The sequence below is a fragment of the Bos mutus genome, chromosome 1 (genome assembly GCF_027580195.1).
Source record: "Bos mutus isolate GX-2022 chromosome 1, NWIPB_WYAK_1.1, whole genome shotgun sequence".
In the NCBI taxonomy this organism is placed as follows: Eukaryota; Metazoa; Chordata; class Mammalia; order Artiodactyla; family Bovidae; genus Bos; species Bos mutus.
In genome coordinates, this window is record NC_091617.1 from 44,033,765 (window position 1) to 44,060,234 (window position 26,470).

The 26,470-nt window shown below is 38.9% G+C and overlaps 1 protein-coding gene across 1 annotated transcript in view; it reads left to right on the forward strand.

The window, feature by feature from the left end:
- The window catches only part of LOC102282987 (transmembrane protein 45A), a 114,459-nt gene extending 88,349 nt beyond the window's left edge, over positions 1-26,110 (forward strand). The window contains exons 4-6 of the mRNA XM_005890053.2: positions 1,784-1,968; positions 12,193-12,338; positions 25,691-26,110. Coding sequence (XP_005890115.1) covers positions 1,784-1,968; positions 12,193-12,338; positions 25,691-25,784 — 425 coding nt within the window. The 3' untranslated portion in view covers positions 25,785-26,110. The remainder of the gene's footprint in view (positions 1-1,783; positions 1,969-12,192; positions 12,339-25,690) is intronic.
- Positions 26,111-26,470: the final 360 nt, after the last annotated feature.

Genomic DNA, 26,470 nt, shown 5'->3' on the forward strand with positions numbered 1-26,470 from the left:
CATTTGTCTAGCCCTTTACAATAATATTTCTTTTGCGTCCTGGTATAGCCTTGGCCCACAAGGTCATCTGTTTGGTTTGGGCCGTGGTGAGCTATTGAGATGTCCTAGACAGGATGCCAAAGATTTTCCTTCCCTACTGACTCATTTGGGCTTTCCTGGTGGCTCAGTTCGTAAAGAATCTGCCTGCAATGCAAGAGACCTGGGTTTGATCCCTGGGTCAGGAAGATCCCCTGGAGAAGGAAATGGCTACCACTCCTGTATCCTTGCCTGGAGAATTCAATGGACAGAGGAGGCTGGTGGGCTACAATCCATAGGGTGACAAAGAGTTGGACATGACTGAATACTAACATACACACACACTGACTCATTTAGTACAACACATGAAAAAATTCAATGTGTTTTATTCATAGTTCACATTTTCTTAAAGAAACACCTACTCCAGTATTCTTGCCTGGAGAATTCCAGGGACAGAGGAGCCTACTGGGCTCCAGCCATGGGGCTTGCAGAACTTGTCTGTTACGATTAAGCAACGAATCAACAATAATGACAGCCATTGTTTATCTCTGATTTATCCAGGAGATGATCATTATTTCCATTTTTGACATATAAAATTGAGCTGAGAATAGTGAAGCATAAATATCCTCAAACGAGGAGACCACCACTCACAGTAGAGTAGCTTCCAAATCTAATATTGATATAGTGAAACTCCACCATTACATGATAAACAGGGTCCAAAAAATCCGGTCGCATAAAAATGAAGTCCTAACATTCTTTGTTCCATTAGCCTCCCTGTTACTCTGTACAGAAACACTGAAAGCAAGTATTTAATGATTTGTTTTCATTTATTTTATATATAAGGGATAGATTGTTTGTAGAACTAGAAAAATCTCCCCATTATCAAGAGATAGTCTTTCCTAATGTCCACTTTGCCTCCCACATCCAAAGGTAAGAGCTTTGGTTGGGCACCAACCATGATGCCATGATTCTCTTTATCTGAGGGTGTTACCATATTTTCAGTGAACATCTTTTCCCTCTCATCTAAATGAAAAGGATGAAACTGAAGCCAGCATCTCTGTCCATGGGATTAAAAAATATAGTTAGTTACTACTTCTTGGGAGCTTCCAGAGAATCTTATAACACCCATCAAATTCCACTCTTATGACTTGTGTGTATATTTACTGCCTTCAGTGGACTGAATTTCTTAAGGTGAAGGTTTGTCTCATTCATCTGTCTGTTCACCTCAACACCTGTTTCACTGTTCCCTTCATGCTTATTATTCTTATTTTTGCATAAAACATGGCTTTGAAATATAGTTATAGAAAATGTCATGATATAGTGGAGAAGAGAATAAAAGCTGGGGAAGGGGAAAGGAAATTTCAAAGATTCCATCCTAAAGAGGTAGTGATGACTCCAAAAATGCTGTGTGCTCAGTCATGTCCGACTCTATTGCCACCCCATTAACTGTAGCCCACCAGGCTCCTTTGTCCATGAGATTTTCCAGGCAAGAATACTGAAGTAGGCTGCCATTTCCCACTCCAGGTGATCTTCCAGACCCAAGGATGGAATCCACATTTCCTGCACCTCCTGCATTGGCAGGTAGATTCTTTACCACTGTGCCACCTGGGAAGTCCCTCCAAATGCTAGAGGTTTCCAATATTGTAGGAAGCAGTGAGCATCTGATATTTTGGACAAATAAATGTGTGTGTTTATGAAAGTTGTGTATTGAGGGAAACAGTAGATAGTTTCACTGAAAAAGGCAAACAATTTTTTCTGCCTCTGACAGCTTTTGTTTTCTACAATCACATTCATGGCCGGGAAATGTTGGACATCTTTGTGCACAAGCTTCTGGTCTTGGTCGTATTTTCGACAGGCGTGATTGCCTTCATGGAGCTCTTTGCACAGACCAGTATAACTGTGGAACTTCTGCGGACAAGCCTTTTCCTGCTTCAGGGAAGCTGGTTCTGGCAGGTGAGTTGGGGCCTCCAGTCAATGTGCCTGGTGTCTGCACTGATGGCCTTCTCTCTTTGATTGTAGGTGTTGTGCTCTGAAACCCAGAGACTCCCTTCTGATATTCTGCTGGCAGTGCGAATGTGAGCCTTTGAGAGGTGATGCTTAATTGAGGGGCTCAGTGACCCTGGTGGGAATAGTGACAGAGCAGCAGGAAAGGAGGTGGGAGGTGTCCACCTTCTTCACACACCTGAATATCCATTTTGTAGGAACTCTGAGCTGGTGCTTAGCTGGAAGCAGTTCCTGATGTTAAAGTCACTTAAAGCCTAATGAGTAATAAGCTTGAGAAACATGGAAGGCAGGAAAGGGAGGGAATTATGTGTTGAGGAATAAGTATGTGCTGGCTGCTGGACGCGACTTTTACATACACATTATTTCATTCTCATTTTGTCCTTGTGTTTCATTTTGTCCTCACGACAACTTGGAAGTTAGATATTATCATTCCCAATTGACTGATAAAGAAGGCTCAGAGAGAGCAAGTTACTTTCGCAGGATCACTCAGTAATGGAGCTAGGTTCTAAATGTGGGTCTGTTTGACTCCAAATCCCAGACATTTTCCATTTTACTGTTGACTCCCTAATCTTGGAGTGTTGTTGAAAACATAGTGAACATCTACTATACAGCAGGGGTCCCCAACTTCCGGGATCTAATGTCTGATCTGAGGAGGAGCTGATATAATATGAAAAAACATGAAGTACACAATAAATATAATGCACTTGAATTGAACTGAAACTCTCACTTCCTCCACCCTAGTTCATGGAAAAATTGTCTTCCACGAATTTAGTCCCTGTTGCCAAAAAGATTGGGGACTACTATTTTATAGAGACTGATAAGTCATAATCCAATATACATATATAGATATAATGAAAGTCTGGGATGAAAGGTGAATGTGGTTTAATGACAGAAGATTTCTTAAAGGAGATTTTTAGTCACTAAAGTTCAAGGATATGGGATGATGAGGTTCTTCCAGGGATTTGCATTTCAGTGAAGAGTGATAACAATGCCCTTGTGGGCAAGGGGCAGAGAAATATCATGGTCGAAATGGTAGCTAGGAAAGATGTGATATTTAAGCTTGTGGGAGAGTAGAAAGAGCTAGATTCAAGGGTTATTTTGAAGGAAAAATCATATAGAAAAAGTAAAAAATTACTTATCATGTGATAAAATTTATAATCGGTAAATTTAACCAGCTGGTATACAGAAGTTGCATTGTGAGATTATTTATCATCTGTTGGGAAGCTAAATAGAATGGCATGTAAAACATAATTATGCATTCTGTATCTCTTGATGGGAATACTTTACTGTATATTGTGCATGTGTTGTTGATCAAAACTAAAAATAAATTAAAAAAAATTCAACAGTGGTAACTTCTGACCAAGATGACAAGTGGGTTTATGCTTCAGCAAATCTCCTCTGATTCAAACATATAACAATGATACATAAACTATCAAAAATACCTATGAAATTAAAAAGATATTAAAAAAGAGAAAACTAAATGAAAGTAAGAGGGTAAAAAATATGTAGTTGCAATTAAACAACCCAAAGTAGGGCAAGCCACCGGCGGGCCAGACAGAATAGCAATGCATAGTTGGAGAAGATGTGGACTGCAGGCCTATGGACTCCAGGTCTGGGGTAGATATGATGGCTGGTTGTTTGGCTCCAGGGAAACTAAAACGAAATTAAAAATTCCTCTCAATGTGGGGTAAAGGCAGGCTCTTGGAACTCTTTTTAATTGTATGTTTATGTATTCTCTGTTTCTAATTGCTTCTCATTCAGTTGATCTTTCACTTTCTGATAGAGATCTGTTAAAATTTTATATTAGTTATGGATTTGCCAATTTCTCCTTATTTTCAGTTTTTTCTTTAATGTCATAAGGTTGTCTTCTCTTTCTCTCTAGTTTTTTGAGTTGAATATTCACTTATATTTAATTTTCTTATTTTCACATATAATACATCTAAGACTGCATGTGTCTGCAGTTGCTTCAGTCCTGTCTGATTCTTTGCAACCCTATGGACTATAACCTGCCAGGCTCTTCAGTCTATGGGATTCTCCAGGCAAGAATACTGGGTTGCCATGCCCTCCTCCAAGGGATCTTCCCAACCCAGGGATTGAGCCCAGGTCTTGCACAACAGGTGGATTCTTTATTGCTGAGCTGCCTGGGAAGCCCCATACCTTTCTATAGAATTCCTTTTCTATATATTACTTTAGCTACCTCCTGTGAGATTTCACTCTTGGGAAATTTTGAATGTTGCATTTTCTGTGTGCTTTCCTCTTTAATTTATGAGTTATTTAGGAGCATACTTTTCAGTTTCCCCCAAATATTCTTTCTTTTTTATTTGTTTATTTGCAATTTGTTAATTGTTTATTTGCAATTCTATTGCTTTGTATGTGTTCCCTTTAAAATGTGTTGAGACTGCCTTTGGAATGTAGCCCAATGTCACTGGCAGTAAATGTTCCATGTATTTGAAAAAATAGTATATTCCATCTTTGTTGGGTTGACGATTCTCCATATATTTACTAAATCAAGTTTTTAAAGAGCTAAATATGCAAATAAAGAAGTTAGAAAGTAAGGAGAAAGGGGGAAACCCAGAGTTGAAAAAAGGAATAATAAAGATAAGCTCAGAATGAATGAAACTATTTAGTGCTTCTTTAATCATTAATGTTTGATTAAATATCTGAGGGAGGAAGCTGTGAGCTTTCATAACTGACCGTGCTGCTGCTGCTGCTGCTAAGTCGCTTCAGTCGTGTCTGACTCTGTGTGACCCCATAGACAGCAGCCTACCAGGCTCCGCCGTCCCTGGGATTCTCCAGGCCATAGGTTGGCTTAATATCGTTCTTTCTGGCAGAGGAATAATATTTTCATATTTCCCCAGGAGCTTTTCTAAGGAAGAGATTTGAGGTTAGAATCTTTGGGCATAAATCCAAGATCATTTAAAAACTTTCCATCTGTCATTATGCCTAGATTAGTTTGGGACTTAAAGGAAAATGAACATTTGATACCAATGCAAACACACACACTGGCGGGAAAGGCAGGTTTAACAACAATACGTCTCCTCCCCTGCCCTCTCCCTGTTAGTTTCCTCTGAAACAAAAATGTTTCAGGGGCTTAGGTGAATTTATTTTGCTTCCATGTTTTGTTGCTATGAATGTTTATGCCCCAAACTCTATCTCAGGTAGTACTATTACACTGTGATTTGCTTTTCAGCATATTTTTTCTCTTGCTACTTCTCCATATGTGATTAATAAACAATATATAGACAGATTAGAGAAAAGGTACACCTGGGTTCTTGGAACCATAAATATGGAGAGGTGAACAGAATGAGGAAAATACTCACAGTGGCCATTATTTAAAATAGCTCATATATAAATGATTAAGTAATAGACAAACCTGAAGGGAGTTCCCCTCCCCACCTATCAAAATGGTTTCTTGAACCACATTACAGCCAAATATATTTTTCTCAAAAGCCTAATCAAAGGCAATTTAGAAAAGGTTAAAAAAAATCTCTCAGGCACATTTATTTATTCCATGAATCATGTTTTCTGAGTCTGTTTGTGAATGAGTATTTCTAAAGCTCACTTTTGCACTTTGTCATTCCCAGTGTGAGGACCACAGTGCAGAGAGAATCAAGGAAAGAGGACAACACACCTGGGAGGGATTTTATTTTGGAAACTCAAAAAACAGTTGTGACTGTGGCATGAAGGGAGAAGTCTGTGAGTCCAGGTCAGGCGGACCCAGATCTGAATTCTGGATCTACCGTATTAATCACATGACCATAGACTAACTGTTCTGTGTGCTTAAGATTCCTCAACTAAAAAATAGTAATGATATCTTATGAGACTGTTGCTTGAATGAAATGTTCCAACCTGAAAATGCCTCTGCCTTGAGGAGATACTATTAATTCCATAGGAAGAGGGTTGAGAAATCTTCTAGGAGAAGGTGAACTTTAGTTGGGGTTTGAAAGATAAGTGAGAGTCACCAGTGTGTCCAGGTTTGAGCTTTAGGACAGGTGATACTCTTCTGCTTATTTCAGCCTTAGCCCCTGTATTAGTGTACAAGGGCTGCAATAACAAATTCCAACAAGCAGGAAGACTTCACTGTTCTGGGAGACAGAACTAAAAATCAAGTTGTCAGCAGGTTGGTTCTTTCTTGGGGGCCCCAAGAAGAGAATCTCTCTCCCAAGGGAGAATTTGTCAGTTGCCAGCAATCCTTGACTTTCCTTGGCCTGTTGGTAGCATAATTCCAATCTCTGCCTCCAGAGTCACACCTGTGTATTTCTGTGTACCTGTGTCTTTACATGGACCTCTTATAAGGGCACTCATCACTGGAAAGTGAAAGTCGCTCAGTTGTATCCAACTCTTTGTGACCCCACGGACTATACAGTTCATGAAATTCTCTAGGCCAGAATCCTGGAGTGGGCAGCCTTCTTCCCAACCCAGGGATCGAACCTAGGTCTCCCACATTGTAGGTGAATTCTTTACCAGCTGAGCCACAAGGGAAGCCCAAGAATACTGGAGTGGGTAGCCTATCCCTTCTCCAGCAGATCTTCCCCACCCAGGAATCAAACCAGGGTCTCCTGCATTGCAGGCAGATTCTTTACCAACTGAGCTATCACGGAAGCCCCACTCACCACTGGATTTATGGTCAATTCTGATCCAATATGACCTCATCTGGATGTTATCTACAAAGACCTTATTTCCAAATGAGGTTACATTCACAGGTATCAGGGGTTAGGACTTCAACACGCCCTTTTAGAAGGAATGATTTAACCCACAACAACTGTTATGTCTTCCCTCTGGGAGCTGGAGTTGATCACTCCCCAGGCTGGGATAGGTGAGTAATGTGAATGGCATTGAAGGAACACAAGTGAGACTGATGGGTGGGAACTGGAGAGCTAGTCCTTAAACTAACTAGGTCATTAAACTCAACCTCTCAAAAGGCCTTTGGTTGACACAGATTTCTCTGTCAACCTCCATGTATTGATGTGAGAGGAAAACATGAGAAGCAGTTCTGACACCCTGGTTGAAATGGCTGGGCCCCTTAAACTGAGAATTGACTACATGGTTTGAGTTTCCTTATTGTCATTTCCAAACAGTGAGCACAGAGGAGCTAGAAAGTCTCTTTTTCTTCCAGGGCCTTCAGGGACCTGGGCTCTGATCACTTTGGTTTCCACTGTGAGCTTTCCTTGAAGTATTATAAAAGGGTATTACAAAACACAGATATGTCCAAACAGCAGGCAAAGCAGCTGGGTGGCATTCTCCTCCTGGAGTTTATGGGTACTGTAGGCTCAGATTTCTAATTTGATGATTGATCTCTCTTTTGTTAATTACTCAACCCTTTAGAATGGAGCCCTGCCCTTATGCAGAGTCCTGAGCTCTTGCAATGATGCAAGTGCCTTTGTGACTGTTTGGAGACCCAGAGGCAGGTTTGCACCTTACTTAGATTTCTTATCTATAAAATAGACACAACAAAAGGAGTCTGTCAGCTTTGATATTTTAGAAAAATTTATGAATGTGACATTGGTTAATAAATAAAGTACATAGCACCAGTGTAAAAATGAAGGCCTCTGGACTGCTCCACTTGGTCAGGCAGCTACCAACCTGAATGATGAATCAATGGAGGATACATGTTGCTGTTCATGCTTTGAAATACAGGTCTGGTGTGGCCAGATATTTCTATTTTTAGAAGTAAGCTGAGACTATGGACTTCTGCGTGAAGTTCCCTAATTTTTCAAGCATTGTGAATTAATTCAACTTATTTTTTAAAATGTGCAGGGCAGGCAAAGCACATCTGTGATATAGATGTGGCGCAGGATCTGCCAGTCTATAATCTGTGTTTTAAGGGAGAGACAGTACCATGTCTTCATGGGACCAACTATGTCTCAGTACCGATTGTTCAAACTGTATCAAACTGCTGAGATGACTCACTCGGACCCTGGTGTCCAAGCCACTGTCCTTCCAAGCCACTGTGTCCAAGCCACATTGCCCCATGGAGAAAGGCTAAATGATGAAAGAGCATGTTGGGTAGAAGAAGGAGCACACAGAGTTCTGGAGGCAGGCCCTCCTGGCTTGGAACCCTGTTAGTCAATCAGCTGTTTTGTAATACTGGGGACATGACCAAAGTCTCTGAGTTGCAGTTCTACCCTCTGTGATATGGGGATGATGACACCCTCTTCTTGGGGTGGTTGTGAGGATGAGAATTAGGGTGAAGTTTATGTGCTTGAGTGAGGTTACAGTGCCTGACACATGGTGGTACATCTTCCAGGAAGTACCAGTGGCAGTTCTCCTTCCAACTAAAGGGAATCCTTTATTTTTTAAATATTTATCTATTTGGCTGTGCTGAGTCTTAGTTGCAGCACACAGGATCTTTGATCTTTGTTGGGCATTCAGGATCCTGAGTTTCAGCATGCAAACTCTTAGTTGTGACACATGAGATCTAGTTCTGTGACCAGGGATAGAACCCAGACCCCCCGCATTGGGAGCACAGAATCTTAGCTGCTGGATCACCAGGGAATTCCCTAAAGGGAAACCTTTCAAATGGGAAATAGGAACATGTGATTAAGGCATAACTCTTACTTTTCCCTGATTTATTCATATTACTGGAAATTTCCAACAGAAATGGTTTCACTCAATATTATAAACTAAAATGCTTTTTTTTCCCCCAGTAAGATTACATTTATTAGATTTATGATCAGAAGCAAATTACTAAACCACCCAATTTTCCAGTCTTGTTAATGAGGATAACATTACATTAACTTGGGATAATAATATATTATTGAAGGGCCATAGTAGAGAAATCTCCTAAGCACAGTAACTGACACATAGTTAGCTAATATATGGTAGACTTTTGTACAATTATCCATGTAATTATCTTGATTTTGTATTTCATTTAGATCTCAAACCTGACATCTGTTCCTCTGTCTATCTACGTATCATTTATTTATCTTACTTTTCTTATTGGAGTAAAATTCACATAACAGAATTAAATTCCTCCCTCCCTCTCTTCCTTCCTTGCTTTTTCAGTTTTATTAAAGAATAATTGACATACAACACTGTATGAGTTTATGATGTACAGCACAATGATGTCATTTACTTAATGAAATGATTACCAAAATAAGTTTAGTGACTATCCATTATCTCATGTAGAAACAAAATTAAAGACATTGAAAAAAATTGTTTCCTGTGATAAGAAATCTCAGGATTTACTCTCTTAACTTCCATAACATACAGCACTGTTGATTATATTGATCACATTGTACATTATATCACTTATTTATCTTATAACTGGAAGTTTGTACCCATTGGCTGCCTTCATCCAATTCCCTTTCCCCCACCTCCCACCTCTGGTAACCACAAATCTGATCTCTTTTTCTATAAGTTTGTTTCTGAAGTGTAACTGACCTAGAGCACTGTGTTAGTTCCTCATGCCCAACATAGTGATTTGATATTTCTATACATTTCAACATGATCCCTCAGATCTAATATCCATGTAGTATCTGGATCTATTATCTGCCACTATACAAAGATATTACATAATTATTGACTATATTTCCAACAGTATACATTTCATACTTGGAACTCATTTGTTCTGTGATTGGAAATTTGTACCTCTTAATCTCCCTCACCAGTTCTCTCATCCCCGGAACCTTCTCCCCTCTAGCAACATTTTATGCTTTTTAAAGTGTATAATTCGGCAACATTTAGTACAGTCACAGTGTTGTGCAACTCTCACCTCTGTTTAGCTCTAAAATATTTTCGTCACCCTGAAAGGAAACCCCAGATCCATTAACCAGTCATTCCCTTTTCTTTTCCTTCCAGTCCCTGGTTACCACTAATTTGCTTTGTTTCTCTATGGTTTACCTATCCTGGTTATTTCATACAAACAGAACTATACAATATATTACCTTTTGTGCCTATCTTCTTTCTCTAACATAATGTTTTCAAGGTTCATCCATGTTGCATTATAAGTTAATGTCATTTTTATGGCTGAATAATATTCTGTGGTATGGAAATACCACATTTTGCTTGTTCATTATCAGTTGATGGACAATTGGAATGTTTTCAGCTGTGGCCCTTGTGAATGATGCTGCTTTGAACATTTGTGTAGATGTTTGGATACCTGTTTTCAGTTATTTTGGGTAAATACAGTATCTAAAATGATATTCTACTTTAACTTTTTGAGAAACTGTCAAATTGTTTTCCACATGGCTGTATCATTTTTATGGGCTTCCCAGGTGGTACGGTGGAAAAGAATCTGCCTGTCAATGCAGGAGATGCAAGAGACATGGGTTTGGTCCCTGGGTTGGAAAGATCTTCTAGAGTAAGAAATGGCAACCCGTTCCAGTATTCTTGCCTGGAAAATCCCATGGAGAGAGGAGCCTGGAGGGCTACAGTCCATGGGGTCACAAAGAGTCAGACAAGACTGGGCACGCATATATGTATCATTTTACATTCTCAATAGCAACGTGTAAGGATTCCAATTTCTCCATATCCTTACCGACACTTGTTACTTACTATTATTAATACCATTCTAGGGGGTGTGAAGTGATATTTCATAGTGGTTTTGATTTGCATTTCTCTAATAACTAATGATGTTTATAATTTTTTTCTTGAGCTTATTGAGGATTTAAACACCTTTGGGGAAATGAGTCTTCAAGTCCTTTGCCCATTAAAATTTTGTTTGGCTTTTTTTTTTTTTGGCTTTTTGTTGAGATTTAGGAGTTCTTAATATATTCTAGATGTCAATTCCTTATCAGATATATGATTTGCAAAATTTCCTCCTATGCTAAGGGTTGTCTTTTTCATTTTTCTGATACTGTCCTTTGATGTGCATAAGTTTTAAATTTTGGTGTGTTTTGGTGTCATGTCTAAGAAATTAGTACCAAATCCCAGGACATGAAGCTTTTTCCTTGTGTTTTCTTCTAAGAGTTATGATTTTAGTTCTCATATTTAGGTTTTTGATTCATTTTGAGTTTATTTTTATATATGGTGTAATGATGGTTTATTTGCTAAGTTGTGTCTGACTCTTACGACCCCTGGCTATACTCCATTTATTTAGATCTTCTTTGATCTCTTTCAACAATGTTTTGTAGTTTGCAAGGTACAAATCTTGAGCCTCCTTGCTTAAATTTATTCCCAAGTATTTTATTCTTTTCAGTGCTATTATTAGTGGAATTGTTTTCCTAACAATTTTTCTGGATTGTTCATTGCATCTTTTGTGTGTTGATTTTGTATCCTGCAAGTGTGCTAAATTTATTTATTAGCTCTAATAGGTTTTTTTTGTGGATTCTTTATAATTATATGTATATAAGATCATGTCATTTGTGAATATAGATAGTTTTACTTCTTCCTTTATAATGTGGATGTGCTTTATCAATTTTTCTTGACTAATTGCACTGGCTAGAATTTCTAGTACAGTGTTAAGTAGAATTGGTAAAATAAGAAACCCTTGTCTTGTTCCTGATCTTAGGAGATAAGCTTTCAGTATGAATATAATGTTACCCATGGGCTTTGTTTATTTTATTTTTTTATTATTTTTTAAATTTAAATTTATTTATTTTAATTAGAGGCTAATTACTTTACAATATTGTATTGGTTTTGCCACACATCAACATGAATCCGCCATGGGTGTACACATGTTACCAATCCTGAACCCCACTCCCACCTCCCTCCCCATACCATCCCTCTGGGTCATATCTTTGACAAAGGAGGCAAGAATATACAATGGAGAGAAGACAATCTCTTTGACAAGTGGTACTGGGAAAAGTGGTCAACCACTTGTAAAAGAATGAAACTAGAACACTTTCTAACACCATACACAAAAATAAACTCAAAATGGATTAAAGGCTTTGTTTATTTTAAAACCTGTTTTTCAAAACTCTGACTTTGAAATAATTTAGTGAAGCTGAGCAACTTGGAATCCTAGTATATTCTCTGAAAGTCCACCAATATCCAGAGATGATTACTATTCATATCTTGAAAATTGATCTATAAATATCCTTAACATTTTTCCAAAAGAATTAACTAGTAGATATTGTCCATTTTAGTAAAACAGGTAGAGTTTCTTATCTGTAGCATCTCAGATAATGGGAGTTATGTTACCATTAATCTTGAAATGAAACATTTTGAACTGCACCATCTTTGGGAATATGGCTGGTACTTCTTAATGTGTGCTCTTGTTTTAAATTACAGATTGGGTTTATCCTTTATCCTCCCAGTGGAGGTCCTGCATGGGATTTAATGGATCATGACAACGTTATGTTTCTCTCCATATGCTTTTGTTGGCATTATGCAACAGCCATTAGCATCGTTGGAGCAATTTATGTCTTTGTCACCTGGTAAGTTAGTGCTTTTTGTTCGTGGAAGTTCTATTTTTTGGGATATGATCATTAATATTCAACAGTACTGAAAAAAAAAAAAGATTCAACAGTACTGAAATTTAAGTTCAAAGAGGTATTTCACTCCTTAGCATTCCACAAAACAGAGTAATATAGCAGAAAATTGTCTATAAGCACAGACATTTCCAATAAAAAGAATAAATTTGGTTTAAAGTTGGAATAGCTAAAAAGTGTCTCTGCTGTGCTCCTAACCTATGCATCACCCTTCAACACACTCTTCTGTGCCTCCATGTCTTTGCATATGCTGTTTTCTTTTCCACATGGTCCTCCCCATACTTGCAGTGAGCCCCCTCCATTTCCCCATGCATACCTCAGTTATGGAATTTCCCAAGCTTGTGGTCATTCTTGACAAACATGTATGTCTCCCATTAAGTTTGAGTATCTGATTAATTTGACATTTACTGCAATACTTCTAACAGTAAGATTCAGTTAAATGATCCATGTTTTTACAGGGACTTTGATACAATGTTTCATGATGGATGAGGAGCAATATACAGATTGCTAAGAACCCATATTCTAGCTTTGCTGCTTGTCAGCTATATTAGGGTAGATTATTTAATCACCTTAAATATCAGTTTTGTTGTTTAAAAAATGGAGACCTAAATGAAAATCATGTATTTAAACTGCCTACAACATAATAAGAACTCAATGAAGATTCTTCTTTTTCTTGTCTTTGTTTTTTTTTTTTTTTTTTCTGGTTCCTATGGTAGATTTCTTTTTAAATTGAAGTTCAGTTGACATGGGGCTTCTCTGGTAGCTCAGCTGGGAAAGAATCCTCCTTCAATGCAGGAGACCCTGGTTCAATTCCTAGGTCACGAAGATCCCTGGAGAAGGCATAGACTACCCCCTCCAGTATTTCTTGGGGATTCCCTGGTGGCTTAGGTGGTAAAGAATCTGCCTGCAATGTGGGAGACCTGGGTTCGACCCCTGGATTGGGAGGATCCCCTGGAGGAGGGCATGGCAACCCACTCCAGTATTCTTCCCTGGAGAATCCCCATAGACAGAGAAGCCTGATGGGCTACAGTCCATGGGGTTCCAAAGAGTTGAACACGACTGAGCAACTAAATACAGTACAATTGACCCACAACATTATACAAGTTTCAGGTGTTCAACATAATGATTCAACTTTTATATACATTGCAAAATGACCACCACAATAAGTCTAGTTATACCATTCACTTTCATGCATTGGAGAAGGAAATGGCAACCCACTCCAGTGTTCTTGCCTGGAGAATCCCAGGGACGGGGGAGCCTGGTGGGCTGCTGTCTATGGGGTCACACAGAGTCAGACATGACTGAAGCAACTTAGCAGCAGCAGCAGCATACCATTTGTCACCATACAAATTTACAAACACTTTTTTTCTTGTGATGAGAACTTTTAAGATTTACTTTCTTAGCAACTTTCAAATCTACAATACAATATTATTGATTATAGTCACCATGCTATATATAACATTCCCATGATTTATTTCTTTTATTTTCATGTTTTAACTTTTCATTTCATATCGGAGTACAGTTGGTTAACAAGGCTGTGTTATTCTCAGGTGTACAACAAGGTAATTCCATTCTACATATACATGTATCTATTCTTTTTCAAATTCTTTTCCCCATTAGGTTGCTATAGGAAATTGAGCAGAGTTCCCTGTGCTATATAGTAGGACTTTGTTGGTTATCCATTTTAAACATAATAGTGTGTACATGTCAACCCCAAACTCTCTAAATATCCCCCATTCCTCCCCCCATAACTGTAAGTTCCTTCTCTAAGTCTGTTGTGAGTCTATGTCTGTTTTGTAAATTAGTTCATTTATGTCCTTTCTTTTTAGATTCCATGTATAAGCAATATTATATGATATTGCTTTCTCTGACTTACTTCACTCAGTATGACAATCTCTAGGTTCATTCATGATGCTGCACAAGGCATTATTTCATTCTTTTGCATGGTTGAGTAATATTCCTTTATATATACTTACCACAAATTTTTTAATCCATTCTTCTGTCTATGGACATTTAGGTTGCTTCCTAAATGTCTTGGTTGTTGTAAATAGTGCCGCAATGAACATTGAGGTATATGTATCCTTTTGGACCGTGTTTTTCTCTGGGTATATGCCCAGGAGTGGGATTGTAGAATCATATGGTAGCTCTATTTTTAGCTTCTTAAGGAACCTTCATACTGTTCTCCATAGTGGCTGCACCAATTCATATTCCCACTGACAGTCTGGGAGGGTTCCCTTCTCTCAACACCCTCTCCGGCATTTATTGTTTGGGGATTTTTTTGATGATGGCCATTCTGACTGGTGTGAGGTGACAGGATCATTTCAAGAAGCAGAAAAATCTTTTGACAGAATTCAACACCTATTTATGATTAAAAAACTCTTCAGAAAGTGTACATAGAGAGTACATTCCTCAACATAATTTGGGTACATCAGTTCAGTTCAGTTCAGTCGCTCAGTTGTGTCCACCTCTTTGCGACCCCATGAATCACAGCACGCCAGGCCTCCCTGTCCATCACCAACTCCTGGAGTTCACTCAAACTCATGTCCGTTGAGTCAGTGATGCCATCCAGCCATCTCATCCTCTGTCGTCCCCTTCTCCTCCTGCCCCCAATCCCTCCCAGCATCAGGGTCTTTTCCAATGAATCAAGTCTTCGCATGAGGTGGCCAAAGTACTGGAGATTCAGCTTTAGCGTCAGTCCTTCCAATGAACACCCATGACTGATCTTCCTTAGGATGGACTGGTTGGATCTCCTTGCAATCCAAGGGACTCTCAGGAGTCTTCTCCAACACCACAGTTCAAAAGCAACAATTCTTCAGTGCTCAGCTTTCTTCACAGTCCAACTCTCACATCCATACATGACCACTGGAAAAACCATAGCCTTGACTAGATGGACATTTGTTGGCAAAGTAATGTCTCTGCTTTTTAATATGCTGTCTAGGTTGGTCATAACTTTCCTTCCAAGGAGTAAGCGTCTTTTAATTTCATGGCTGCAATCACCATCTGCAGTGATTTTGGAGCCCAAGAAAATAAAGTCTGACACTGTTTCCACTATTTCCCCATCTATTTGCCATGAAGTGATGGGACCGGATGCCATGATCTTCGTTTGCTGAATGTTGAGCTTTAGGCCAACTTTTTCACTCTCCTCTTTCACTTTCATCAAGAGGGTCTTTAGTTCCTCTTCACTTTCAACCATAAGGGTGGTGTCATCTGCATATCTGAGGTTATTGATATTTCTCCCGGCAATCTTGATTCCAGCTTGTGCTTCATCCAGCCCAGCGTTTCTCATGATGTCCTGTGCATACAAGTTAAATAAGCAGGGTGACAATATACAGCCTTGACATATTCCTTTTCCTATTTGGAACCAGTCTGTTGTTCCATGTCCAATTCTAACTATTGCTTCCTGACCTGCATATAGGTTTCTCAAGAGGCAGATCAGGTGGTCTGGTATTCCCATCTCTTTCAGAATTTTCCACAGTTTATTGTGATCCACACAGTCAAAGGCTTTGGCATAGTCAATAAAGCAGAAATAGATGTTTTTCTGGAACTCTCTTGCTTTTTTTGATGATCCAGCAGATGTTGGCAATTTGATCTCTGGTTCCTCTGCCTTTTCTAAAACCAGCTTGAACATCTGAAACTTCACGGTTCACATATTGCTGAAGCCTGGCTTGGAGAATTTTGAGCATTACTTTACTAGCATGTGAGATAAATACAATTGTGTGGTAGTTTGAGCATTCTTTAGCATTGCCTTTCTTTGGGATTTGGGTACATACTTCAACATAATTTGAGTACATACCTTAAAGGTCATATATGACAAACCTACAGCTAACATTATACTCAACAGTGAAAGGGTAAAGGGATTTCCTTTAAGATCAGGAACAAGAGAAGGATGTCCATTTTTGCCACTTCTATTCAACATAGTTTTGGAAGTCCTAGCTATGGCAATCAGAGAAGAAAAACAAACAGAATCCGAATTGGAAAAAGATGATGTGAAACTGTCATTGTTTGCAGATGACATGATGCTATATACAAAAAATCCTAAAGATGCTATACATAGAAAATCCTAAAGAAAACTACTGGAGCTCATCAATGAATTTGGTCGTTGCAGGTCACAAAATTAGTACACATAAATCTGTTGCATTTCTATACACTAACAATGAAAGATCAGAAAGAGAAATTCAAGAAACAACCCCATTTACCATCTCATTAAGAAGAATAAAATACTTAGGAATAAACCTACTGAAGGAGACACAAGACCTATACTTTGAAAACTATAAGACTTATTTATTTCATAACTGGGAAGTTTGTGCCTCCTGATACTCTGCATCTATTTATGCCCACCTCTCCACATTCTGGCAACCACCAGTCTGTTCCCTGTATCTATGTGTTTTGTTTGTTCATTTGTTTTTCCCATCTCACAGATAACTAAAATCATATGGAATTTTTCTTCCTCTATGCCTTATTTCACTTAACATAATACCCTTAAGGTCCAGTCCATTCTTTTTTATGGCTGAGTAATATTCTATTACATAAAGCATAAAATATTATAAACTTATATAAATATCTTAGTTGAGCTAATTTTTGTGTATGATGTAAGACAGTGGTCCAGTTTTACTCTTTTGTATGTGGCTATCCAGTTTTCCCAGCACTATTTTTGAAGAGACTGGCCTTTCCCTACTTTGTATTTGTGCCTTCTTTATTGTAAATTGACTGCCCATATTATGTGTGGGTCTATTTCTAGGCTATCTGTTCTGTGACATCGATCTTTTTATGCCAATATCGTACTGTTTTGATTTTACAACTTCATAGTATAGGCTGAAATCAGAAAGCATGATTCCTCCAGCCTTGTTCTCCTTTGCAAGAGTGCTTAGGCTATTCAGGATCTTTTGTGATTCCATACATATTTTAGGACTGTTTGTTCTATGTCTATGAAAAATACCTTTGGTAATTTGGTAGGGATTGCATTGAATCTATAGATTGGGGTAATATGGACATTTTAATGATATTCTTCCAATCCATAAGTATGGAATATCTTTCCACTTATTTGTGTCTTCTTCAATTACTTTCATCAGTGTCTTATAGTTTTCAGTACGTAGATCTTTCATTTCCTTAGTTAAATTTGTTTGCATGTATTTTATATTTTATTCTTTTTGATGCCATTTTAAATGGGATTTTTTCTTAACTTTTCTTTCTGATAGTTCATTGTTGGTATACAAAAACATGAGTTTGCATATTAATTTTTTACCCTGCAACTTTACTGAATTTATCGGTTCTGTTTTTTTGGTGGAGTATTTAGGGTTTTACATTATATATATATAATGTGTGTATATATATATATATATATATATAGTGGTTTAGTCTCTAAGTTGTGTCCAACTCTTGCAACCCCATGGACTGTAGCCTGTCAGGCTCCTCTGTCCATGGGGATTCTGTAGGCAAGAATAAATGGAGTGGGTTGCCATTTCCTTCTCCAGGGGATCCTCCTGCCCAGGAATTGAACTCAGGTCTCCTGCATTGCAGGCAGATTCTTTACCAACTGAGCTATAAGGGAAGTATATAGTATCATGTCATCTGCAAATAGTAACAGTTTTACTTCTTCCCTTTCAATTTATATGCTTTTCTTCCCCTTGCCTAAATGCTCTGAGTTACAATGCTATTTTGACTAAAAGTGGCGAGAGTAAGCATCATTGTCTTGGTCCTGATTTAAAGGAAAAAACCTTCATGATTTCATCACAGAGTATGATGTTACCTGTGAGCATGTCATATATGGCCTTTATTAGGTTAAGTATTTTCTCTTTATACCCACTTGTTGAGAGGTTTTTTAAATCATAAATGCATCTATTCATATGATTTTAATTATTTTTTGTTAATGTGATGTATCATATTATTGATTTGTGGATGTTGAACCATCCTTGCATCCTTGGAATAAATCCCACTTGATCAGGGTACATGATCCTTTTAATGCAGTCTTAAATTCAGTCTGCTAATCTTTTGTTGAAGATTTTAGCACCTATGTTCATCAGTGATATTAGCCTATAATTTTATTTTCCTGTGTGATATCTGTCTGATTTTGGCATCAGGGTAATGTTGGCCTTGTGAAATGAGTTTGGGAGCATTCTCTTCTCTTACATTTTTTAAAAGTTTGAGAAGGATAGGTATTTAAATCTTTTTTTAATATTTGTACTGTTTACCAGTGAAACCACCTGGTCTTGGACTTTTCTTCATTGAGAGTTTTTTGTTTGAGATTACCGTTTCAGTCTTTTTCATAGTAATTGACCTATTCAGATATTTTATTTCATGATGGTTCAATCTTGGAAGATGTATGTTCCTAGGAATTTATTCATTCAGTTCAGTTCAGTTGCTCAGTTGTGTCCGACTCTTTGGGACCCCATGAATCGCAACATGCCAGGCCTCCCTGTCCATCACCAACTCCCGGAGTTCACTCAGACTCAGGTCCATCGAGTCAGTGATGCTATCCAGCCATCTCATCCTCTGTCATCCCCTTCTCCTCCTGCCCCCAATCCTTCCCAGCATCAGAGTCTTTTCCAATGAGTCAGCTCTTCACATGAGGTGGCCAAAGTACTGGAGTTTCAGCTTTAGCATCATTCCTTCCAAAGAAATCCCAGGGCTGATCTCCTTCAGAATGGACTGGTTGGATCTCCTTGCAGTCCAAGGGACTCTCAAGAGTCTTCTCCAACACCACAGTTCAAAAGCATCAATTCTTCGGCACTCAGCCTTCTTCACAGTCCAACTCTCACATCCATACATGACCACAGGAAAAACCATAGCCTTGACTAGACGGACCTTTGTTGGCAAAGTAATGTCTCTGCTTTTGAATATGCTATCTAGGTTGGTCATAACTTTCCTTCCAAGGAGTAAGCGTCTTTTAATTTCATGGCTGCAGTCACCATTCATTACTTCCAGGTTATTCAATCTGTTGGTGTTTAACAGTTCATAATACTTTCTTAATCCTTTGTACCTTTTTTTTGGTATCAGTTGCAATTTCTCCTCTTATATTTCTGATTTTACTTATTTAAGCCTTCTCTTTTTTTCTTAGGGAGTAAGTCTAAAAGTTTGCCAATTTTATCTTTTCAAAGAACCAGCGGTTTGTTTCATTGATCTTTTCTATTGCTTTTTTAGTCTCTATTTCATTTACTTCTGCTCTGATCTTTATTATTTCCTTCTTCATAATAACTTTGGGCTTTCTTTGTTCATTTTTTCTAGTTCCCTTAGATGTAAAATTTAGGCTGTTTATTTGAATTTTTTCTTATTTCTTGAGGTAGACCTGTGTTGCTATAAATAAATTTCATCTTAGAACTGCTTTTGCTGTCTAGGTTTTGGTATGTTGTATTTCCACTTACACTTATCTCTGGGTAATTTTTAATTTCTCCTTTGATTTCTAACACTGGTGCTAGCAAGTTAGAAAAAGAGTGCAAAAATGGTGGCTGCTAGTGCTGGCACTAGCAAAGTAGAGGCCGAAGAAAGCAAAAATGGAACCTGCCAGTGCTTCCATCCCTGGAGAGAATCCTAACAGATTTCTTCCTTGCTAGTAGATGCTCTAAGGTTAGGAAATGAATTCCATTCATGTATGGTCTAGACACTTTTCAAACTGTGGCTTTTATGTTGTATGGCCAAGTGGGTGAGGCTGCATGCAAGCCCTTTCACAATGGAATCTCTATTCCTTACACCCCTTTGGTTCTTCTCGACATCAGCCCTGTTGGTCTTTCAAAGCCAGATGTTTTGGGGCTCATCTCACCAATGCAAGTCCCAAGCGTTTGGGTGCCTGATATAGGGCACAAATTCTTGCTCCTCAGGAAGAAGCTCTGTATCTGTGAGGTCTCTTTGATTGTGAGTCTTCACACTGGGGATGGGGTCTTTGACGGGACCATGTCTCTTGCCTCTTTTACCCATCTCATTGTGAACCTTGTCCTGTGTTGTAGAGGAGCTTTTTCGCTAGTTTTCAGGGTTTTTTTTTTTTTTTTTAATAGGGAATTGTTCTTTATGTAGCTGTAGATTTGCTGTGTCCATGGGAGGAGGTGAATTCAAGACCTTCCTAGGCTGCTATCTTGAACCACCTCCCCCACTCACTCTTGTTCTTTTTATTATTCCTCTAGTTCTTGTTCTCCTTCTTCTGTATCAAAAAGTGTATAAGGTATAGACCCTATGGGGAGAGAGAGACAGTTTAAATATAGTACGATAAATGGAAATAGTGTAAGAATAAAGCACTATTGGAACACAGAGGAGGCCTCCTCACAATTGAGAATTAAACTGAAGCTTGAAGGATTGTTGGAATGAAAGAAGCGAGTATGGTTCATTATTATTTCTATTAGCATGGTAGGTAATGCCAAACCACAGTTGGCCTGGCTGATTCCAACTATTAATCATGCAGGCTCCAATCCTTCAGACTTTAGCATTGATTGAAGATTGTTCTATATCTATGGTCATCGTATAGACATGAGCTGTGTGTGATTATTGAGCACTTGACATGTGCCTGTGCTGTACTTAGTCGCTCAGTCCTGTCCAACTCTTTGCAACCCCATGGATTGTAGTCCACCAGGCTCCTCTGTCCATGGGGAATCTCCAGGGGATCTTCCCAACCAGGGATCGAACCCAGGTCTCTTGCATTGCAGGTGGACATGTGCCTAGTGCCACATTAATTTTAATTAATTTAAATATTCATATATGCATATTGGACAGTACACATCTAGCATGTTCTCTAAATCCCTAAATTACAGTAGCTGATTCTAGACCAGAGGGGTCTCAGACTCTGCCTGAACTAGCTTTCTAGTCCTTTCTCTAGACATTTACCCCGGTTATCTCTCCTGCTCTGTGCTTCTTTGAGCTTCACTGCTAAAGAGCTTTGGTGTTGTGTCTCTGGGTGAGGAAATCTTTTCCTGGTCTAGCTTCCATTATGTCTCTTGTATATTTTGGGTCAGCCTACCTTGATCTGTAGTTACCCCCTACTTGAGGTCTAAGTTTCCTTTATGGCTAACATGGTAAATAATCCACCTGTAGTGCAGGAGACATGGGGTTCGATCCCTGGGTTGGGAAGATCCCCTGGAGGAGGGCATGGCAACCCACTCCAGTATTCTTGCTGGGAGAATCCCCATGGACAGAGGAGACTGGCGGGCTACAGTCCATAGCGTCACAAAGAGTCAGACACAACTGAGCGACTAAGCACAGCATAGTACAGAGGTCTAAGTGCCATGGGTGCTGGCAAATTCTACCTTCTCCCTGAGTGATTTCTATTAGTCCTTTTCAGTTCCCTCAAAGCATGTGTATGTGCTGGTGGTTAAGACTCACTCTGTCATTGAGTGAAACTTGACTTCTTCCTCTGTTGTTTTAGGCTGACTTCTGGGCCTCATCTCCTTAGGGGCTGTGCAGCCTCCAAGAATAAAGCCAGCATTCAAGCAATCTCTCTACCCCATGTCAGCTCCCATCCAGAGCCAAAAGAAGACTATTGTCTCTTCCTGTTTCAAAAACCTTCAGACCACTAATGAATCTCTTATCCACCTATAGTTTGCTAGAAACCAGAAGCTCCATGTTTACTGTTTCAGTTGCCTCTCCTTACCCAGAACCTTTGATTTATTGACCACATAGTTACATCTACCTGGCATATCCTAATTAAATGCCCATCTCTCCTGTGAAAACTTCTGTGATTGTTTTAGTCTTTGCTTATCTCCCTTCAAGAGTTTTGCAGTACTTTAGTCTCTAATACACATTTTAACAGTTGTGATCTATCTTGTGATATTTACTATTAGCTCAGGTTAGTCTTATCTGCTAACTAGATTGTTCACCTGCAGGAAAAGACCTTTTTTCATATCTCTCACAGCTTTTGTCATACTGTCAAAATTATATAGGTACTCAATAGACACTTATTTCTGTTTTAACAGATCTGTTTCAGAACTACTCAAATAGTGTTCAGTTGTTTGGAAATCATGTTTTATGTGCTTTTAAGTTTCACTCTCATATTGCTCTTGAAATATTAGGCCAAGAACTTGTGTTCTAATGTATTTTTATATAACATTAAGCAATAGCTTAAAGAATATCATGAAGAATATATACTAACTTTCAGTGAGGTCATATGTAGTTCCTGTAGTCATGAAGAGTTTTGAAAATCTGTTCATCATGGTTTGACTGTGAACTGGATTGTAACTCAGTCACAGCTGATGGGTTTTGAGGACATTCTATCAGAATTTATTTGACAGAGCACAAAGATCACCATGGAAACAAAACTGGGTTATGAAACTCCTACCTCCCAAATCTCTGAAAAATGAAGGCGTGCTTTTCAGCCTTCCAGAATAATGATTTAAGGATTGCCTCATCTAGTCCCATGCCTGCTGTTGTCCTCATGACAGCTCATAGGACAGACCTATCTTTATGAAATCTTTGTTGTATTTCATATATAATACCACTGTGGTACAGAACTATTTCAAAAGCCCCTCTGGATGGATGGAGAAATATTACCCATTTTCAGGTTGGTCTTCAAGGAGACAACTCTTGTGAGCCATATTGAAGAACAAAATAGAAATGACAAAATTCATATCAGATTGTACCTTTGCCTTTTGAAAGTTTGATTTCCAGATCGACTCTGGAAGTATATACCCAGAGTCTCAGCTCTGCTCTTATATTAACTGAAGAGAACATGTGGGAGCAAAAGCCCAGACATACCCTGACCTTAATTTTCTGCACTTGCATGATTCTAGGAACTAAAAATTACTTGCATTTCCTTTTATTACTCTATCCCCCAATCTGATACCACCCTAGTGGCAGAAAGTGAAGAGGAACTAAAGAACCTTTTGATAAAGGTTAAAGAGGAGACCCAAAAAGCTGGCTTAAAACTTAACATTCAAAAGCCTAAGGTCATGGCATCTGGTCCCATCACTTCATGGCAAATACATGGGGAAAAAATGGAAAAAGTGGAAGATTTTACTTTCTTGGGTTCCAAAATCACTGTGGATGGTGACATGAGATTAAAAAATGAGATTAAAAGCCATGAGATTAAAAGATGCTTGCTCCTTGGAAGAAAAGCTATGACCAACCTAGACAGCATATTAAAAAGCAGAGACATTACTTTGCCAACAAAGGTCTGTAGAGTCAAAGCTATGGTTTTTGCAGTAGTCATGTATGGATGTGAGAGTTGGTCCATAAAGGAAGCTGAATGCTAAAGAATTGATGCTTTCGAACTGTGGTGCTGAAGAAGACTCTTGAGAGTCCCTTGGACAGCAAGGAGATCAAACCAATCAATCCTAAAGGAAATCAGTCCTGAATATTCATTGGAAGGACTGATGTTGAAGCTGAACCTCCAATACATTGGCCACTTGATATGAAGAGCTAACTCATTGGAAAAGACCCTGATGCTGGGAAAGATTAAGTGCAGGAGGAGAAGGGGGTGACAGAGAATGAGATGGTTGGATGGCATCACCAACTCAATGGATATGAGTTTGAGCAAACTCCCTGATATAGTGAAGGACAGGGGAGCCTGGCATGCTGTAGTCCATGGAGTTGCAAAGAGTTGGATACGACTTATGACTGAACAACAGCAGCAACAGATACAGCTCAGAGAGCAGATGTGGGGAACAGCAGGAGTCCTTAGATTCTGTGTTAACAATTAGTTGGTAATAAGCAGACAGTTATTTATTTTCTAGGAGTCATCAGGAATAAATCTAGTGAATGAAGTAACTAATTAATTCCTTTCATTTAATGCATATTCAGGTTTTGCAATATGGAGGTGACTGTGTGGGATTAAAAATGACACACTGTCCCAGTTGTCACCTTAGTTAGAAGTATTAGCCTTTCAGGATAATAGTGCATTGAAGAGTTGAGGACATTGGGAGCAAGGTCAATAGTTAACTAATTATCAAGCCAAGTGATTTTGAGTAGTTTTTCTTGGCTCTTGATAAGTCAATAGATGTTACTGATACTGCTCCGTTGTGTGTTGGAGGAATTAATGGTGAGTTGCAAGTGACTGAAGAATTACCTCTGGTGGCCACCTGGTGCCAAGAGCCAACTCATTAGAGAAGACCTTGATGCTGGGAAAGGTTGAGGGCAGGAGGAGAAGTGGGTGATAGAGGACGAGATGGCTGGATGGCATCATCGACTTAATGGACTGAGTTTGAGAAAACTCTGGAGATAGTGAAGGACAGGGAAGCATGGCGTGCTGTAGTGCATGATGTCCCAAAGAGTCTGACACGACTGAGTGACTGAACAACAACAGCAAGATGAGTAATATAAACTCCTGGAAGACTGTTCCACAAGCCCATTAAATCATTAAATATGTGGTGAGGCACTGTGTACCAGACATCGTTCTAGACACTGACAAGAGTTAGGGCAGTAAATAAGATGAAGTCTCTGTTCTTAGGAAGTTCATACTCCAGTGAGATCCAGAGCACAAGTAAAAACTAGGTATATTGTGAGGGGTGGGCCAGACCTTCAGTGGGAGAAGAAAGGCAGGAAACAAGTGTATAGATACAGATAGGCTAGTGACATTTTTTCAAAAAATGAGAATGATTTTATTTATCAGTTTGTTTCCATATTGTATATTTCTGAAAGTTAGCTATGTTTTATTGACATAGTCACAGCGAGATGTCTTCACAAATAATCCTGTACAGGAAAAGCTTTACCTAGTTTTTATTATATCAGAGAACAAAAGAGCCTGCTGAGTTTCTGCCACCAAGAAGTTTCATATCTTCCAATGCCAAAATGATAATTTCCCAACCACACCTACAGATTCTCTTAATCTATGCAAATAGTTAGAAGAATAGAGGTCACTTCTTTCAACTTCTGAATGCATCCAGGCCCATCACATGCAATAGAGCAGCTTGGGGCCAGCACAGAAGCAGCTCTCTGAAGACTGCTGCAGTCTTCAGAGAGCTGTAAGGGCTGCAGTAAGGGCTGCAGTACAGCCCAGGCTTGACATGGGGCTCGACGTGGGGAAGGAGATGCCTTTGTGTGCTTCCTTCTTAGAGAGGGCTTCTTTAACACACACCTGAGCTCTTTTGTCTGGGCTTACTTCAGAGATTCTCTTGCTTGTTTTAGAAATTATTAAAGTTATAAATTTTGAATATGATGCAAACAATCATTACATATTAGAGCTTTATTGTGTCTGTTTGCTCCTATGCAGCTTTAATCCACAAAATGTTCACAGGTAGCTCCAAAGACAAATAAAAGTGATTTTTCTTTTTGGGGGTACCTCTTCCATTTGCACAGATAATTTGGAGTTTGTTGTATTATAGATACAGATAATTTGGGGGTTTAATTTTAAACAGCATAATACAAGATGATTTTCATTCTGTCTTCAGGTTGGTTAAATCTCGATTTACGAGGTTCTGCCCCTCAGAAGTTGGACTCCTGAAAAATGCTGAACGAGAACCAGAATCAGAAGAAGAGATGTGACTTTGATGGGCATCCAGTCTTTCTGGATGAAAATTTTCTTCTATTATTATTAGTCACAGATTTGCCTTTTCACGTTTTGTTTGGAAAACAATCGGTTGAGAATGATTCTTGGTGTCACGGTGTTGGGGGCTTGGAGTGGCTCTCCTCAGGTTAGCTAAAGTGTGATGCCCACATTCTGAAAAATATTTGTTTTATTTGCCTTATAGATATATATGCTCAAGGTTCCTGGGCTTACTATCATTTGTAACTCATTATAGATGGAATTTCAATTGTTTTATCTTCTTGCTACCTTGAGAAATAAATGAATGCATGGACCTTGATTCAAACACCTTAGATATTTGTTTTTGTCATTCAACTGTATCCCACCCTTATGTTATGATTCCTTTTCGTGAGACATCTCTTTTTGTAGCACCTGTGTTCTCCCCTGGAAAAAGCAAGCTGGAAGTCATCCTGTGGTGCACTCTCTTAAAGAGAAAAGGGCTGATCCACGGTTACAGAAGGGCACATGGTGAAAAAGCCATGGAAATCTAGGAAAGGAGAGTTAGGATGTTATCCACAGCAGGGAAAAAATCATCACATGCCTTTGTATGGCCACCACGCCATCCACTCTGCTGAAATAACTGAAGGGTTAAAACAAGGAGAAACCTTTTATGGAATACAAGGGTAAACAGTCAGTGCCCCTCCCT